General features: G+C 52.5%; 7 protein-coding genes across 7 annotated transcripts; 5 read left to right on the top strand and 2 right to left on the bottom strand.

Annotated features, from left to right (window-relative positions):
- Window positions 1-1007: 1007 nt before the first annotated feature.
- On the top strand, window positions 1008-2486 carry SMAC4_05676 (uncharacterized protein; the record flags this gene model as incomplete). The annotated part of the gene is made up of 1 exon (XM_066090332.1): window positions 1008-2486. The coding sequence occupies one exon, from the start codon at window positions 1008-1010 to the stop codon at window positions 2484-2486; it is 1479 nt and encodes a 492-aa protein (XP_065947426.1).
- A 1199-nt stretch (window positions 2487-3685) lies between these two features.
- Window positions 3686-5143, top strand: SMAC4_12610 (uncharacterized protein; the record flags this gene model as incomplete). The annotated part of the gene is made up of 2 exons (XM_003348533.2): window positions 3686-4804; window positions 4870-5143. 2 exons carry the CDS (start codon window positions 3686-3688, stop codon window positions 4879-4881), a joined length of 1131 nt encoding a protein of 376 aa, XP_003348581.2. The 3' UTR covers window positions 4882-5143.
- A 1638-nt stretch (window positions 5144-6781) lies between these two features.
- Window positions 6782-9005, bottom strand: SMAC4_05677 (uncharacterized protein). Its single transcript, XM_024655765.2, has 3 exons — window positions 7433-9005; window positions 7286-7361; window positions 6782-7213 (listed from the first exon to the last, which is right to left on the bottom strand). Exons 1-3 carry the CDS (start codon window positions 8548-8550, stop codon window positions 7196-7198), a joined length of 1212 nt encoding a protein of 403 aa, XP_024511596.1. The 5' UTR covers window positions 8551-9005; the 3' UTR covers window positions 6782-7195.
- Window positions 9006-9751: 746 nt separating this feature from the next.
- Window positions 9752-11511, top strand: SMAC4_05678 (uncharacterized protein; the record flags this gene model as incomplete). The annotated part of the gene is made up of 2 exons (XM_003348535.2): window positions 9752-10782; window positions 10832-11511. The coding sequence occupies 2 exons, from the start codon at window positions 9752-9754 to the stop codon at window positions 11493-11495; spliced, it is 1695 nt and encodes a 564-aa protein (XP_003348583.1). The 3' UTR covers window positions 11496-11511.
- A 19-nt stretch (window positions 11512-11530) lies between these two features.
- Window positions 11531-12202, bottom strand: SMAC4_05679 (uncharacterized protein; the record flags this gene model as incomplete). Its single annotated transcript, XM_003348536.1, has 1 exon — window positions 11531-12202. The coding sequence occupies one exon, from the start codon at window positions 12200-12202 to the stop codon at window positions 11531-11533; it is 672 nt and encodes a 223-aa protein (XP_003348584.1).
- Window positions 12203-13203: 1001 nt separating this feature from the next.
- Window positions 13204-14022, top strand: SMAC4_05680 (uncharacterized protein; the record flags this gene model as incomplete). Its single annotated transcript, XM_003348537.1, has 2 exons — window positions 13204-13534; window positions 13604-14022. 2 exons carry the CDS (start codon window positions 13204-13206, stop codon window positions 14020-14022), a joined length of 750 nt encoding a protein of 249 aa, XP_003348585.1.
- A 1457-nt stretch (window positions 14023-15479) lies between these two features.
- SMAC4_05681 (uncharacterized protein) lies at window positions 15480-16971 on the top strand. The gene has a single exon (XM_003348538.2). It carries the CDS (start codon window positions 15813-15815, stop codon window positions 16692-16694), a length of 882 nt encoding a protein of 293 aa, XP_003348586.1. The 5' UTR covers window positions 15480-15812; the 3' UTR covers window positions 16695-16971.
- Window positions 16972-17926: the final 955 nt, after the last annotated feature.

Below are 17926 nucleotides of genomic sequence, written 5' to 3'. Positions count from 1 at the left end.
ATTTACACCTCTACAGGCCTGTCCAACGATACCTTTATGGCCCTTGCCCTTGTTGGGTCAATCACTTATTTTATTGGAGTGTTCATGGCCTTCTTGCGGTACAGCGACAGTCAAGCACGCCGTACCGCAAAGGAAGACGAGCGGGAGAAGTTCCCGCGCACAAAACTGGTCTGGGAAATTATCAAGATGTTGCTATGGCCCCTCGGTCTGCTGTGGTGGATAATAATAGGCATGATTGTTGAGAAGTGGTGCAAACCCGCGTAAAAGTGGTTCCGACGCGCCAACAAAAAGGAGGAGGAGTGGTGCACCTGCGCTGGTGTAAATGCTGCGTGGGCTTGCGACTTGTGCTGCTGCTTCAGGAACTGTCGAGATGCGTGCGATGTCCTTTTCCGGGGACGGGAGGGTGGTTATCGCGGCGTCGTCGACTGCCCCCGGGAAAGTCAGACGGCCCAGAACGAAGGCGTCGTCGTGGACAATCAACCTTCAACAACAGGGTCCATGGAGCTGCATACTTAAGACCAGGCTACAGACGCTACTAAACCGACGTGGAGTTAAGAGGAACGGGTTTGGCCACGAGCAGCGGATATTGGTACCGATGGCCTGATATAAAGCTGGTGAAGAGGGAGAATATTGATTTTGCACGTCATCCAAGGGAAATGGAGCCGTATTAGGTTATGAGAAGGTTTCGAGCGCAATCGATGAGTGTTTGGTTCGGTTCGATGAATACATCGCTTCGAACCCTGTAGCTCGGAAAAGCGGAAATTTTCTGAACAAATTAACAAGTTACGACGACAACCAGGACCCTGTGACCAGTGCGGGTGGATAAGTAGGTCGCGGAGATGAAGTTGGCGAACCGTGCATGTGGCCCCGACTGCCCAGACTGGAGGACTCTCGAGACTCCTCATCGACGTCATCCTTACAACCTCAACTATCTATATATCCACTCCAGTCAAACCAAAACCAACCATTGCGGGCGGCCCAGTACTTGACAAGAAGCAACTCCCGAGATGCATACAAAACACCTCAAGACAATGGCGATGCAGTATAAAGCTGCGTTGGAAGAATTGCAAAACGCGGCCTATGATGTGTCCAGACGAAGAACGAGGACAGAAGAGCTCGTTCGCCTCGAAGACTCAGTCGGCCGGATAACAGCCAAAGATATTTTGAGCCCCGAGTCAACGCCACCCTTCGACATAGCCGCTTCCGACGGATTCGCCATGACATCCTCCGTAACCATCAACGCCTCGCCCTCGAATCCGATATACTTTCGCGTGATGGGAACGATCATGCAAGGCAACAAACCACTACTCATACCATCTTGTAGAGGCCCTGATGGCATCCACCAGTGCATGGAGATCATGGTTGGCGCCCGATTCCCCGACACCACGGAAGACATGACATACATGGATGCATGCGCTTGGGTAAACGACGTCCGCGAAGTGCCATTATCAGAGGTACCAAACGCAGATCCTCAGTTGGGCAGCAGGTTCATCATGCTTACCAAGCCGGTGACTACCAATGCCAACCGCCGGAGAGCCGGAGCAAATATCGGAAAGGGGGACAGACTGATAAGACCGGGGACAAGGATTCGGTCCAGCCATGTGTTGCCTTTGGCGACGGTCGGGATCAAGGAGGTCGCTGTCGAGCCGCTGCTGCGGGTTGGAGTGTGGTCAACAGGCAGGGAGATTGTACGGACCGATGTCAACTGGGCCGATGGAACGATTGCAACGAAGAAGACCGATGCTCGGTATATATATGATGCCGATGGACCTTACCTGATGGCAGCCCTGAAGGAATGGAGCACAGAGCCAACCTTCCTTGGTTTGCTGGCCGACGATGAACCAGCGACGCTAGAAAGGGCACTCCGTGAGGCGATGGCCACGGACAAGTTCGACATCCTGATTACAACGGGAGCAGCCACCCCGGGACGATCGGGGTTTGTCCGGTCGGTGATCGAGAATCTAGGAGGCGAATTCCATTTCCACGGGGTGGCCATGCGACCGGGAGCCACAGCCATGTTTGCGTCACTCAAACCCACGACACCTAACAGTGGACTTGTATCATTTTTTGGGCTTCCCGGTGACCCTTGTGCGACGGCAGCTTGTTTCCGTTTCCTGGTCGTGCCATACCTCCAGTTCGTCCGAGGAGAGAGGCCTGACAAGCCGTTTCTGGCCACGTTGGAACTGCGGGTGTCGACAAGACAGGATTCGGAACCGAACATGGACGCAGGAGCACCAGTCGAGGCATCTGTGGGCAACGATTGTGGGCCGCTCTGTCTGGACTGTTTTCGTCACGGACGGGTGACAGCGAGCGAAGGGGGACGACACAAGGTGGTTCGCATAAGCAAGGACCAAAGTCCGGGCAAGACGTATCCGTTTATCGATGCCAATTGCTGGATTCATCTACCGCATGGCCAGGAGATTGTGGCGGGGGCAATGGTGCCATGTTTATCGCTATCGGCGTGTCGGGAGGAGGACTGGCAATAGGTAGTGGTTGGGCTGTCAATTTGTCAATATACACGTTGCAATGGGTAGTGTTTGGTATCAGCATTCCTTGATTTTACCTACCTCTTGTCCTGGTGTTGGTTGTCGTTTGTGAACGATGATGGAATAAAGAGCATGTAGAAGATGGAAGTCTGAGAGGGAACCGGTGCCTTGGCTAGCCAAGGCGGCGCCACTGTCCACCTTTTTTTTGAAATTGTTAGTGTCTGTAACCACTTTTCCTCCTGCTGTTAGCTTGGCTCGGTATTTGTGTGTATCAATCAACGCTAAATAATCAATGTACTAATAGACTTGGCAGCCCAGGCGTACTCAGGTACGTACCACGCTAATTCTTACACATCGCAATTGCCGTTTTGGTAAGTGATGCCTGGTCCCAACTTCGTCAGCGGCCGAGCATCAAAAGCAGACTGTCAATCGAGATCAAGCCGCACGCTGTTTCATGTCCCAAGACGACAAACACGTCACCCAGTTATTCTCACGAGTATCAATGATCTTCACTGCCAACAATGGGGTTATCACACCCCCGTCTCCTTGACCCCCTATCGAAACCAGCAGCTGACAAATGACCTGCTTAAGTCCGGAGGACGAAGGTATATCGACGAGTTGAGTATTCCGAACTTATCCAGAGCCCACCACGGTGGAATTTGAGAGAGGAAGCTGAAGATGTGTGCTAAATGACGGACAGGTATGGATTTGAAGGTCCTCTTCCTAAAGCCTTACTCAGTCATGCCAAGTCCTTTCCCCCTTCCACACATGAGGCCAGGAGTTACCGTGAACAGTTTGCAACTGACCTCTTTCACAAATGCAAGAGCCTGGCAGAATGGATGCATTTTTGCGTTGTTCTTCTAGACCTGGCCTCTGCTCGCTGCATCATACAAAGATGAATATGACATAATGCTCCCAAGCTCCTCGTCTGATACAGAACATCCATTCGCTCAACGCTGAATCACCACACAACATTCGCTAGGTAGCATATAATTACCTTACGCCCTGAGTCGTGACGCTCTTTTGGATATCAACTAGCTTTTTGCACAGGCGATCATCTTTATCAGCACCTTTATACAGCATCATAGACCACACAGTTCCTACTACTCCACCAAACCAGAGTCCCGTGGAAATCGACTACAATGGAGTTCCAACAGACATCCAAGGGATTATTGACTATAGAAGGACTTTCCGTGGAAATGTTACTTCAAATCGCCGAGTCCTGCCACTCTTTCGCTGACCTTTCAAGACTAACCAGGACCAACAAGTGGTTTTACCGCGTCTTGAACCCTTGGCTCTACAAGCTGGATGTACGCAGTGGAAGCCCGTGTGCCTTGTTCTGGGCTTGTCAGTCAGGTAGCTTGGATACGCTTAAGTTAGTTCATAAGGCCGGGGCAGCACTCGACCAGACCTGGACATCAAAGCAGCCGATCCAACGCCTTCCGCCCAATCCTTACCGGCACAGCCCGGAATTCTACCAGAAGGTTGCACTCGGACTGAAAGACCCTGAGGACGACCAAACGGACGAAGAAACCAACAATGGCTGGCCCGAGACGCCCTTCATGGGCATAGAAGGCTTCATCAACGGCTGGATCCAAATGGAGCTTGACAACGACCAGGAGCGCGAGGATCCACTCGAACAGGAAGCGGAAGAGGACGAAGAAAGCGACACGGCATGGGTGATAGACGAAGGTCCATGGGAAGAGCCCTACCAGCCCCAACACCTCGACGAACATCATACGACTGAAGAGGACCATTTTTGGCCTGAAGACACGGACGAAGTCGGACAGCCGCTCCTCAAGACGGCTTCACAAGACTCCAGATACACTTGGTGCAATGAATTTTTTGAGCGACATTGCGGAATTCTCAACGATAGTGCCCCGGGCATGCGACTCTTTCCTGTATTCTGGTGGCACCCCATTGACCTCGCTGTTTATTTTGGGCGCAAAGAAATCATCCAGTATTTGGTAGAGAATGGCGTCAGCATCCAACATGCCAATTCGCGTGGACTGTGCCGTCAAAAGGACATTTCCTTCGCGTCTTCCTACCAAGGATGCCTCCGCGGGACGTACCCCATCTTCATACAACCCAATGCCGACTGGAGATACTCTATCCACCATGCTTTTGGGCTGGTCGCTTGCAAGGAGGATTGGGATATGGGAAACTTCTTGCTGGACGTTACCGGCATGAGGACGGCGGAGAAGCGTCTTGTTGGGATCGAGGATGAACTTGTGGTTGACTTTGAGAACACCCAGGATCGAGATAGATTTTTTACCGAGATCATCAATAGGTTGATCGCGTTCCCGGACGGCACAACTGTAAGTCTACCAGTCTTTTGGTAAATGTGCCCGTTCATAAAGCGATGCTAACAAGTCCTTTTTAGCCATGGTGGTAGTTGTTGGCACATAATCAGTATTCCTCCTTTAGTGCTGGTATATGTCTCTGGCTTGCTGTGCTCTAGGGGTGACAGTCGGGAAGGTTGGCAACGTGGGCAGGCCTCTAAAATTTTCGTCACGTCTTATGGCTTGGATGTTCTCGTCAGGTTCTCAATGTTTCGCAATGGGTTGTTTTGGAATAGCATTAACCGCATGCCTAAAGATTGGAAAGAGTAAAGAAGTACAATTCGAGCACTTCATCAAGCTCAGTCGATGGCCAAGTGAAATCCACGTCCCATGATCTTGAGTAGCAGGACTTTCCTCACGGCTTGCCTCTCATTACGTGGCTTCTCCCTACCGCTTCCGTTTGCCCGGAACAACCTGTAGGCGCACCTTCCTTCAATTGACGTTCCATGCACAGCGAGAATTTTCCATGATCATACCTCTACCTAATATGAACTTTGCTCCTTCATGTTATGCCATACGGAAGGTAGGACCTCGTACCCTAACTGGGCAGTTACTTACCTCATCTCGCCGTCTGCCTGTGCCTCCCATTCTCGTCGTTTTTGCACACGTTCTTGTTCGAGGAGTGATTACCTACCGGCGAAATTCAAATCTTTGAGCCAATAAATTCCCCACCAAGCATCACCTCAACTGTCATTTTTTCTCCCTCTGGTCTGCATCTCACAACCTCAACGCATGCCATTTGCGGCACTTTACTCTTCCATTGCGACGTCCGTCAAGTCAACCATTTCACAGCTGTCCTCATAACCGACCTGAGTTTCACGAATCTCGGCGCACCAGTTGATCGAAGTCTAGAGCCTTGTATTCCGTCCCTCTCGCACGCTTTTCCCACTGGCAAGTGATCAAGGCCCAAACTGCCTCGGATCACCATCACCTTTGCCACGTCTTCCACCAGTAGCTGCCCTCAGAATTGAGGAGGTTGGTCACTGACACTCTTTTGATGTCGTCGCGTCTCCCCAGACTGACTCACAATTACCCTCACAATCCATCGTCAAATCAAACTCGAGTTCTCGACCCAGCAACCGGTCCAAGCTCAGCTCAACTCGAAATAATGTCGCTCAAGAAACTCCCAGTCGAACTGCTTCTCGAAATTCCAATCCATCTGGGATCATTCCAGGATCTCGCAGCTTTGGCAAGAACCTGCCGATTATTCCACGACCTATACAACCCGCTCCTCTACAAGTATGATGTCCAAACTGGCTCACCCATCGCGATGTTCTGGGCAGCCAGGTGGGGCAGTCTAAGGACACTCCAACTTTCCCACGCCGCTGGTGCCAATCTGAGACAAGCATGGACTCAACGTGCTCCTCTGATGCAAGCCAAAGAGGACGCGTGGGGGAAATTAAAGCGGAGGGGCGAAGCGGTTATCTTCAGGGAGATGGACCGGCACAACGCTACAACCTACGTCCGACTCTTCAATGCTACATACCGCGAGGAAAACATCGCCGAGAGCCTTGCTGATACAGACAGGGATGGCAGCAGCCCCAGCAGCAGTAGTGACGGCGGAAAGAGTAGCAATAACAGCGACGATGGCGATGGTATTTTTTGGAGCAAATTTTGGAAGGAAGACCTCCAAGGAACTAAAACAGCGTCTAAGAACAACTCATACACTTTCTCTAACTTCATCCTCCAACGCGAGTTCGACTTGTGGGTCATGTGGGATCATCCATACCCGATGTTCTGGTGGCACCCCCTGGATCTTGCAGTTCAGTTCGATCATTTTGGCATTGTTCAGTACCTTTTGGACAACGGAATAAAGGTACAAGAGTCTCATTCCCGTGGGCTTTGCCCCTTTCACGCGTGTCCTGGTACACTCGAGATATTCTCTAGAGGCAGGGAAGTTCCAGGACTACCCTACGCGACAATGACTTGTGCTCATCATCCTATCAACTTGGCAGCATGCCGAGGCAATCTCGACGTACAAAGGTACCTGCTGAGGAAAGTGGGACTGTGTGAAATGGCGGAGAGGCTGACATGGGAGGAGGTGGACGACCACCATTACTCATTTGGGTTCGTGCATGAGAACTATTCTTGTTCGGAAGCGCGTGTACTCATGGAATTCGCAATTTGGGATGCAGGTGACCCAAGTGTAAGTGGTCAGATCTCAGCTCAGACTGGAACCGATGTGTACTTGATGCTGACCCTAAGACGCGGACCACATGCTAACATGAGGCAGCCATAACAAGGTTCGAGAAAGAAACCTCGTGCAGTTCCGGTATTGGCTTCAAGGAGGTTATCTTGCAATTAATTAAATATGACAGGGAAGTTGTACAGCCACTGCGTCTCCAACCGTCCGTCACTACACACACGTCAAGAGGACGGTGTACACTAGATATAGTTAGCAAACTGAGATAACCCGACGATATGGACCAGGTATACGAAGAAAAGAGAGGATCTAACCTGGGCGTAATAAGGATTATACGTGGTGCATGTACCTGTTGCACAAGCAGTTGGTCCGGTATATCCACTGCCACCACTTTGAGTTTAACGAGAACTTGTCAGCCCACTGTTAGATAAATAGTTATCAGAGACAAGTCAAGCACTTACCATTGCCCCCACAACGTCTGCCCGCCTACTGAAGCCGTCGTCGTCACTGCTGGCTTTGTAACCGATGTGACCTTCGTGGTAGTAAAGGTTGTTTTTACCGAGCTCGTCACTGCCACCGTGCTGGTGCTGGAGCTCTTCGTTGATGAACTCGACACAGATGGTAAGGTCCCTCCCTGTCCGCCTTGTCCCCAAGAGAAGCAAGCAGTCGTGCAGTTCAGTTGGAAGAAAGCCATGACAGTGCTCTCCTGATTCTGAATGCCGTGGCTCACACCCGCGGCACTGAAGGCCTCAAACCTCCCCTCCGTCCCATAGTCGTACTTTGTCCATCCATTGACGGGTGTGTTGGCTGTAGACTTGGTCGGCGTTTCACTCAGCCCCAACACCGAAGTCCACTGCTTCACCTGCTCCCCAAAGTTGACATAATCCACCGTCTCATCCACCGTCCCATGGAAGGTCTGAAACTTGGGCCTCCACCCGGTATAGCCCGGATACGCCGCCTGGACAATCGCCTTCCACTCCGCGCCGGTATAGGTAACCCGTCCCTTCGCACAATCATCACTCCACCAGCCATAGACCCCCGAATTGTTGCCCGGGTACGCATAGCATCCAAACGGCACACCAGCAAAGGCGCTTCCGGCAGCGAACACATCCGGATACGCCCCTACGAGCAAATTGGTCATCATCCCGCCGCTCGACACACCCGTGACGAAAACCCGCGACGCATCAGCGTTGTACTTCTTGATCGTCCAGCGGACCATGCTCACGATACCGAGAGAATCACCACCGCCATCGTGCGTCAACCCTTCCTTGGAGGATAAATCCCAGCACTGATCGGCAGAGTTGGGCGAGTTCGGGTAGATGACGATGTACCCGTGCGTGTTGGCCCAGGTGGCGTACTGCGAGCCGGCGTAGGCGGCTTGTGCGGTGCCGTGGCACCAGTGCGGGTTGACGAGAATGGCGGGCTTGGAGGCGAGGACGTCAGGGACGTAGATGTAGAAGCCGACGTTGGTGGGGTTGGGACCGAAGTCGGTGGTTATTTGTTGGAGGGAGGCGGCGGTGGTGGACCCCGTGAGAGAGGTAAGGCCTAGGAGGAGGGAGGTGCAGGTGAAGGACTTCATCTCTTGGGGGGTTTGGCCTGGTTGGCCGAGATACAGAGAAAGGAGGTGGTGATGGAAAGGGGAGAAGGAAATGGAGTGGGAGGGGAGGCAGAGAAGACAGAGGAGGAGCGAGGAGGAGGTGAAGTCTCGAAAGACTGTTATACATGGGACTTTTTGAACAACTGCATATCAACCAACGATGTTAAAGACAGGCGTTCCAGACTTGAAGTTGTTGACGGTTCGGGGTTGTGGCGACCGGCCCGCAAAGACGGCACCAGTGCTCGGAGCATGGCCGTCCGAATGCCCCAATTTGGATCCATCCCGGCCCGGGCATGGGCCTAAAGGTCGTTCACCCTCCGCGGTTTCCACAACGGGCTTTCATGAGGTTATAACTTGCAGACCATCCCTTCTTCAGCTCTCCGCAGTCTTGATCAAAAACATGAGGTTCCGATGGTGAAAAGCGGACATTGCGAAAGGCTTCGCATCGAACGCCGTTTGCAATTGACGATAGCGGCTTGAGCTCCTGTAACTGTGCCGTGTTTCCATATGGGAAGGTCGGCCTACGCTGGGACCGATCAGACATCAAAACATTGTTAAACCAGCCTCGTGTTATCAAGAGCCGCCATGAAAGACAATAAAGCCGACCATGATGGTTGAAAGAATAACATTGTTAGGGTGTTGATGCCAAGAATGACGTCCGTGAGAACCTCTTTGGCCGACTTGGCTCGTGCGCGCCGTGGGGGATGATGTGCATCAGTCTTTTTCAATCATCAAACTAAACCCATTCAAGCATCGCCCTTTGCAACTGTCTTTGACTCCCATCGGCCACTGTTCCTTTCAGACAGCAGAAGATCACTACCACGGAATCACACCGTCGGCGTCTGCAATGCCTGCACAACCCCTTCCCTCGCTGTCTCTCCGATCCAACATTGAGGACTCCTCCAAGCCCCTCTTATTACGCGTCTCATCACGTGTCAGCCACGATACTTTACCAAACGAAGATATTGTTGGCGTTCCTGAGCAAGCAATGCGAACGAACCAATGAGATCATCGGCTTCCTGGTTTGTCGTTACTTGGTTGACGATCAGATGCCAAGGATGCCTCGGCTAGCGCAAGTCCGGGCGTCAGTTCCCATTGAAAACGTCAACACCACATCTTCCCAACTCTTACCTTGACGATAGCTTCAAGAAGCTCAGATCAAAGAGCCTTCGCTACCCTAATCATGCCGCTGCCCGGCAACCCGTTCAGTTTCGCACGAGTCACTCTGCTAGCACTCGTCGAAGTGCTTATCGTCAAGAAAACAAGCTACCGTAATGCTCTGCCACTCTCCACCACCTCGCTTGTCCTGGCGATCCTGGCAGCAAACTTTGTCTTCTTTCTCGCCTGGAAGCTGTATCTCTGGCCCGTCCACTTCCACTTTCTGTCAAGATTTCCAGCACCAAAGGTCCTCAGCCTCTGGCGAGTATTGGCTCGCTTTCGGGGCAAGGCTCCGCCAGGCCAGCTACTCCTCGAACTCGCCGAACGTACTCCCAACGATGGCATTATCATCTTGCAAGGGTCCTTTGGCACTTCCATGCTGATTACCAAGCCCGCACCGCTCGCGGACATCCTCGTCCACCACCCGTACGACTTTGCCAAGTACGACACCATTCGGAATTTTCTGCGTCCAATTCTCGGTGATGGCCTGGTTGTCGTCGAGGGCGACCAACACAAGTTCCTCCGCAAAAATACCCAGCCGGCATTCAAGTTTGGTCATATCAAGAAGCTCTACCCGACAATGTGGAGCAAGGCGATTGAGCTGAACCAAGTTTTGAAGGATGAGCTTAGGGTACTAAAGAGGAAGGGCAACGACACGAGGATCGAGATCAATGCCTGGGCGAGCAAAGTCACCCTGGACATCGTTGGCATTGCGGCCTTTGGTCGTGACTTTCACGTACTCGAAAGGCCCGATCACCCTCTGGTCAAGAATTATGCCGACCTGCTAGAGCCAGGGCCAGCCAAGTTCGCCTACTTCTTCTTTACCTTGATATTCTCTCGAAAGTTTGTCGACCTCTTCCCGTGGGAAGTCTCGAGGAGATTCAACCAGACGACAACCGATATCAGGGCCATATGTGCCCAACTTGTTCGGGACAAGAAGGCAGCAATGGAGAAGCTTGGAGACGACCAGTTCGATATCCTGTCCCTGCTTATCAAGAGCAACAACTTTTCCGATGACGAATTGGTCGATCAGCTTCTGACCTTCCTGGCAGCTGGGTGGGTCATTCCAGAACCTCACGCTTGGCTTTCCACTGACAGATTATAGCCACGAAACGACCTCTTCCGCCTTTACCTGGGCTACCTATTTGCTTGCTAAGGACCGTGAAATGCAATCCACTCTTCGATCCGAACTTCGTGCAGCCTTACCCGACTTTCCCAACTTTGCGCCTGGTCAGGACATTGCCGGTATCCTTGAACATCTTCCGTATCTCAACGGTGTCATGAACGAGACCCTCCGCCTTTACCCCACGGTGCCTATGACTGTCCGCACAGCAGTCCGCGACACAACAGTGCTAGGCCATCCAATCAAGAAGGGTACAGAAATCATGATCTCGCCTTGGATTGTCAATCGATATTCCGAGAACTGGCGCAACGAGCCAACGGGGTTTGTACCGGAAAGATGGATTGATCAAGAGGGCGTTCACATCGGCGAAGAATCCTTGGAACGACTGACACTAAAGCCTAACAACACCGGTGGAGTAACCAGCAACTATGCCCAGATGACGTTCCTCCACGGCCCAAGAAGCTGCATTGGTCAAGGATTCGCAAAGGCCGAGCTTCGATGCCTGCTTGCCGCATTCGTTCTCGCCTTTGAGTGGGAGCTTGGTATGGATGAAAAGGACATCATGCCTGATGGTGTGATCACAATCAAGCCAAACAATGGGATGTACTTGAAGCTACGGCCTCTTGACGATGGCCACAAGAGCTGATATGTTTCTATATCGATGACCTGATCACGTTTGCATCACTTGATCTCAATCTTCCTTCCCTTTACCGGCTGCTGCTTTGGGGCCACGACTTTCAGAATACCCTTCTCGAGCGTCGCCTGGATATCAAACTCCTGCAATGTGCCAGGGAAAGCAAACTCGCGCGCAAACTCGCCGGTATGACGCTCCCGCAAGAAGAAACGAACCGACGAGTCCTCTTTCTTCTTTCCTCCCGTCTTCTTATTCCCTTCTGTCTCAGTGCTTCCTTCACCCTCTGCCTTTTTCCCTCCCTTCTCACCACCTTCCTCCTTCTTTTCCTCCCCCTTTGCGGTGCCTTCCTCTTCTCCACCAGGAACAGGTGCGTAGTCTCGGTCGACTCGGCCATAGATCAGAAGCGTATTTGGCTCCGTCAGCTCGATATGGACATCCTCCCTCTCAGCTCCGGGCAGCTCGCCGTACAGCTCGTAGGCATCCTTGGTCTCGCGGATGTCAAAGCGCGGGTTCACACCACGACGGTTACGACCCCAACGGCCGCCGCCGCCAGCTGAGCCGTGCTGGATGCGAGAAGGGTATTGACGCGGGTGCGAGGAGTCCGCGTCTTGAGAGCCGGAGACCTCGCGGCTGTAGGTGTCGAAGTCATCGAGGAGCCGGAAGAGAGTGGTGAAGTTTGGGTCGCTAGAGGCAAAGTCGGCGGGGAAGTTGAAGACCATCTTGGTGGTTACTGAACTTGTGCTGGGTTTTGCTGAACTTCGGCTGGATGTGATGTGGAAGCTGGGAGGACTTAGGCTTTGTCTGAACGCTGAAGAGCCTGACAGAGGTATCTGGCTGGCTGGCGACTGTGATGGTTGGTTCAAGTTGGTGATTTATAACTGGAGGCCAGCCGGAGGTAGTCGAGGACGGAGGCAATGACCGGGACTTGCAGCCACCTTTGCGCATAATAACTGCCTCTCGGCTTTGACCTTAGCCGTTGTTCAGGTGACGTGGTGGACGCCTGCGCTTTGTCGCCAACGGAGCGGATACCGATGTCAACACAACGTCATTTCAGCAAGTGCAGTCTCGTGTAGGGACACGGAGGATCGCACCGACAACATGTCGCCCTTGTTACGTATACCACCAGATATACGATACCTCGCAAACAATGAATGATGTTGATAACCTGGATCACTCACTGAAGCAGCCGTCTCTCGGATAGATGTTCTGGACCGCGAGAATGAACTTCCATGACCGTGAAAAGCCATGACCCATCGGTTCGTCTCTGGTGTTCAGACGGTGTCCAAGCGAAGGCATCTGCGTATACCTCAACATCCCGAAACTGAACACGAAGCCGGTAACATGGTCGACCATACCAACACCATGGCGCCGCACGTCATGAAGCAAGCAATTAGCGGTTGTCAGGGTGACATCTTGAGCGCTGCGAAGGTAGTTGTCGGTCTGCGTTGAACGTAAATACCAGGGCTCTATCCCGTTGGACTTGCTCTCGTTTCTTTCCAGACTCACGAAGGCCATTCTTTTTGCTCATCTTGAGTTGCAACAAACTTGGCAACTCTCACATACTTTCATTCCAACACTCACCAACACTCACTTCGTCTTGACAGACCGACCAACCACGAGCTACCTCAGCATCAAACCACTATTACCATCACCATCCATTACCTATCAAGGAATTTACATTCACTTTCACCAGCGCCTGGCTGGAACAAACAACGCCAACATGACGTTCACTCTCACTACCACCATCCTCTCCCTCCTCACCCTCTTCATCACCATCATCTCAGCCGCCCCAGTGGGCGGCGGCTTCGGCGGTTTTGGCCGCGCCGCCGTGGGCGGTCCCGGTCCAGCCGTCGGTGTCGGTCCCGGTCCAGCCGTCGGCGTCGGTTTCAACGCCGCTCCATATGGCTACGGTTACGGCTACGGCTTTAACCGCGCCTTCAACAACTTCGCCGCCTATCCCTACGGCTACGGCTACGGCTTCAACCAATTCAACGCGTTCCCGTACGGCATGGGCTTCAACCGTGTCAACAACATCGGCGGCGGTTGTCCGGGTTGCCATGAGAACAAGGAGATCCCCATCTACGTCAACAACGTGCCGCCTCCGCCCCCACCCGGCCCAGCTCCCGTCATCTACAACGAGATCCCCGCTCCTATGCCGTCTCCTCCGCCCGTGGTTGTAAACGATATCCAGTCTCCACCTCCTCAGGCTCCGCCTACCGTTATCAACAATATGGATCCTAACCCTCAGCCTAACCTGCCGCCTACTGTCGTCAACAACGTCCCGCCCCCTCCTCCTAAGCCTATGCCGCCCATGATCGTTAACAATAATGTGGCGGATGACTGCGACTGCGATGATTGCGGGTGCGGCAACAATTTCGGCACTGCCCAGTTCGTTCAGCAGGATGTCGAGTATGTTGAACAGCCGGCGGTTGCGTACAGGCCGATCGGCACCACCAGCTTTGTGGAGGATGTTGATTATGCCGTTGGTGAAGTTGATGATGGTGTGGTATTTGGGGGACAGAGTGTTGTTTATCCTTAGGTATGTATGTATGTCTCTCCTCTCCTCAGTTGCTTTGTGGTTTGTTCCGTATTAAGGTTGCTGACGATGGTGACCTAGGAACGGACCGCGACCGAAAGACGCTCGTTTAAGAAAGGAAGCGCCTTGTAGCTGGAACTGCTAGACGGGATTTTGGACAATTGAAGGTTCAAAAAGAGGAAGGGGAATGAGAAAGAAGAGAGGATATAGCTACCTACAGCATTTTTGAATGGTCTCGTCTCGTTTGAAGACCATTCCCCCCCACTGTCATTCAAACACCACACACAAAGATTTCCTTATAATGTCAACTGATTATGCCAAATTCCCTCTTTCGACACCTATTCTGGTAGAACAAGCAGCGCATATTCGGGGTTTATGGTTTCGAGTATCTTTTAAGTCGTCGTTGTCGTCGACTCCGGAGAACCTGTCGCGCACCGAGACCGTCCCGCACGCTGTGTGACTTCCAGGTGCCGTATGTATCAAGCATCCCATGCCATGTGCCATGACCCTTGACATTCCGAGATTCCTTAGCAGCATTCATATTGATTTTTGAACCGGCTTTCAGAATCTGATGCAAGATGTTGTGCTTCGAATAGGTACCTAGGTACCAAGCATGCTCGAACAAGCCATCCACGTGGTTTGTCAATGCCTTGTTTTCCTGCGCTGTCGGCTTGGCAGGGTCTGGTCTCGGCTAGGTACTATGTATGACCGGCATCGTCAATCGCAGAACAACAGCGAACGATCATACACATTTCCAGATATGTGCATGTCAAACAGCCTTTTCTGTTCTCTTCAGGGCCCCATTCCCATGTGATAATCTTCATCATGTACTTTATATAGAACCGGGACTCACATCGTCTCGACTCTCCTCTCGCCGGCGGACCGAAGCACAGCCCATGTGGTGTCGTCGAGAAAAAAAGCAGATGGCTGGAAAGCAGGAGGTCCATAGTGGGTCAGCCCCAAGCCCCCAACCGCCTAAAATGATTCGATCCCCCGTTGTAACGGCCCGCTATCGACAAGGGCGTCAAAACTTGGCACCGCGCTGTACCGGGGCCCATCCCGACCTCCGATTCGACGATTCCCGTCCACTAAACCTCAATGATGTCATCCCCAACCACCAGTTTTATACGAAGAAGGCCGACGACCAAGGGGAAGAAGAAGGAAAACGCCGAACGAGCTGAACTGGACTGAACTGAACTGAGCGAAAGATCCAGCCTCTCCAGAGGAGGAGCGGCAGAGTCTGCCTGCCTCGAAAAAGGGACCGAATGCAACCAATGCAAAATACGAGAAAAGCAACTTTTTTTTTTTGGTTCCTGGGGCCCTGGCATGGCTGGCGGGTGCCTACCTACCTGACGTACCTGGCCGGGCCGGGTGGGAGGTGAGGTGGGAGAGGGAAAAGAAAGATAGAAATGTCCTCCTTACATCTGCATGACTTTTTTTTTTGTTTCTTCTCCTTTGAACTTTCCCTCTTATGTGATCTCTCTCTCTCTCTCTCTCTCTCTCTCTCAAACACCAAACTGTGCAACCTGCGATTTCTGTGAAGCGTTGTTGGTAGCGGAGTTTTGAGAAATCTCCTTGCTTGGGTGCGCGCAATTCCCGGCGGCTAAGAAAAGCAACACCAGCCACTCGCTATTCCAGACCTCCCCTCCCGAGTCTTCGAACCAGAATTTCAACGAACAACGGGTACCTGCGCAATCAACCTCCGCCGAACAACAAAAAGCACACACAAAGGAACGGTTCCAAAACAAAACACCACCAGCAACAAAGCCAAAAGAAAGACATAACACCACACAATGGCCCCCTTTCCATTGAACCTCGGGGTTCCCCACATTGACACCGCCGATATCCTCTCCCGCCTCCAACATCTCGCAGCCCCGTCGCCAGTAGCTCCGGCACCCACAGCTGCCCCAACGGTCGCCGCCGCCGCCGTTCTCGCAGACCGTCAGTATTATGACTCTGTTGCGCCCGCGCCCAACTATAACTCGGTCCCCCACCCCACCGTGATCTACACCCAGGGACCTGCCGCGACCGATACCGTCACCACCACCGTCTACCCTGTTTCCTCCGTGGAATCCTCTGCAGCCTCCACCGCTACCGTCATCTCACAGGTTGGCGCGACCTCCAACCACGACGGCGGACTCTCAGGCGGTGCCATTGCCGGCATCGTCATCGGTGTAATCCTCTTCCTCATCCTCTTGGGTCTTCTCTTCTGGTGGCTCGGCGGCGGCGGCAAGAAGAATCGCCGTGATGATAATTACTACCACGAGGAAGTTCTGTCGTCCGGCTCTTCTGGCTCCGGTGGTGGCGGTGGTGCCGCTTACATCCACCGCACGACGAGGAGGACCGAAAATGTCTATGGCAGCAGCGGTGCCGCTGCTGCGGGGATGAGAGGCGGCGGCATGAGCGAAACGGATAGCAGTGTCAGCGGTGTCAGCATGTGCTCGTGTGGATGCGGGGCGGTGGCAGGCGCTTGCGAGAGGAAGAAGAGGCGCCATTCAAGGCACAAGTCTGGTTCCAAGCACGTGCATCACTATCGCCATACGTCGAGGCATCATTCGAGGACCAGGAGCGCGTCGAGACATGAGTCTCGGGGAAGGAGTGTAGGGCCGGATGGGGGTGAGATGAGGGAGACGCCGAGGGTTTACAGGTACACAAGCGAGAGGGAGGGGAGGTAGAAGAAGCATTCGTGGGAAACGATTGGTGGCAGATCGGTGATCTTGACGCTTGAAGCTATCGTAAAAGACGTTAGCACCGGGCAGCGACTTGGGTAATGACTTTGGATTGCACGGAAGACATGACTGAACGGAACGGATAGGGTTACAACTTGGATATTGATGGGTTATACGATTTTGATGATTCTCGATGAAATATGAGAAACACTTTCGATACGGGAGACGGATTGTACGTTTATAGCTTGTTGAACCCTTCGGGGTAATAAAGTGTGAATCCATACCAAGACTTCAACGCCCGTACAACCACTCTCATCGTGTGCCTTTGTACGAACGCTTGATGGAGACTCGAAGGCCATGTTGCTCGTACATAAGATCTTCGTTGTCCCGTACTAATTGCCCGTTAACCCGCCTCTCGGCATTGCTAAGCGTTCGATTGAAACATCATGGCCCGAGAATGTTCAGCCAGTGGTGAGAGGCTTATAAAGGCGTACGAGATGTACTTGGTGTTGCTGGAGAGATTGCCCGAAAGCGCATGATTCTGATAAGTCGACGGAAGGGCGGTTAGTTCAATAATGGAAAGTGACGGGTAACCTCTTCATCATATTTTGCCCGAGGATTTCCCTCGAGCTAATGCTGCTGGTTTCATGACGCCTTTGATCTTCACGCGATCATCCTGCAGATGAGAGGGCTGGATGTTAGCGAAATTAAGTAACAAGTAGCATAGGTAGGGATTTGTAAAGCAATGTAGGTACCTCGGCCATGCATGTCAGGAACGTTGACAAAATCTTTCTCTCCTCTGATCCTCTGACGAACTTGTCCATTCGGTATCCAAGGCCACCGATTTTTTCCCAATTCCTGCTCAAATTTCTCGCCAATTCATTCAAGCGTAGATGTTCGAGCAGCATCTTCTGGATTACGAGGTCCTCCTGGCAAACTGCCAAAGTAAGAGGATTATGTACCCGTTTAGGATACTGAGATATGCCGTCACACGCATGGAGTTTTCGTAATCCAGCGCATGGCCATTTGCGACTACAGAGGCCGCGTGAGTGCGAGTTCGCAACGTTGACGCCGTTATCGAGTAGATACCGGATTATGTCGATGTGGTGGTAGTTGTCGTTGAAGTCGTTTGAGGTAGGTGGGCTCGGCTTTTCTCCGTTAAAGAGGGAGGTGTATGTTTTGGGGGAATGCTTGAAGTGCTTAACATAGTCCGCCTTCAAAATCTTCGCGAGAACAGG

This window comes from Sordaria macrospora, chromosome 6 (assembly GCF_033870435.1).
Source record: "Sordaria macrospora chromosome 6, complete sequence".
Lineage (NCBI taxonomy): Eukaryota > Fungi > Ascomycota > Sordariomycetes > Sordariales > Sordariaceae > Sordaria > Sordaria macrospora.
This window is presented reverse-complemented; position numbering and strand designations above follow the sequence as displayed.

Coding starts and splice junctions, on each gene's coding strand:
- SMAC4_05681 (XM_003348538.2), top strand. CDS start 15,813: ATGGCCCCCTTTCCATTGAACCTCGGGGTTCCCCACATTGACACCGCC.
- SMAC4_05677 (XM_024655765.2), bottom strand. CDS start 8,550: ATGAAGTCCTTCACCTGCACCTCCCTCCTCCTAGGCCTTACCTCTCTC. Junction 7,362..7,432: donor CAGACGTTGTGGGGGCAATG/GTAAGTGCTTGA, acceptor TTAAACTCAAAG/TGGTGGCAGTGGATATACCG.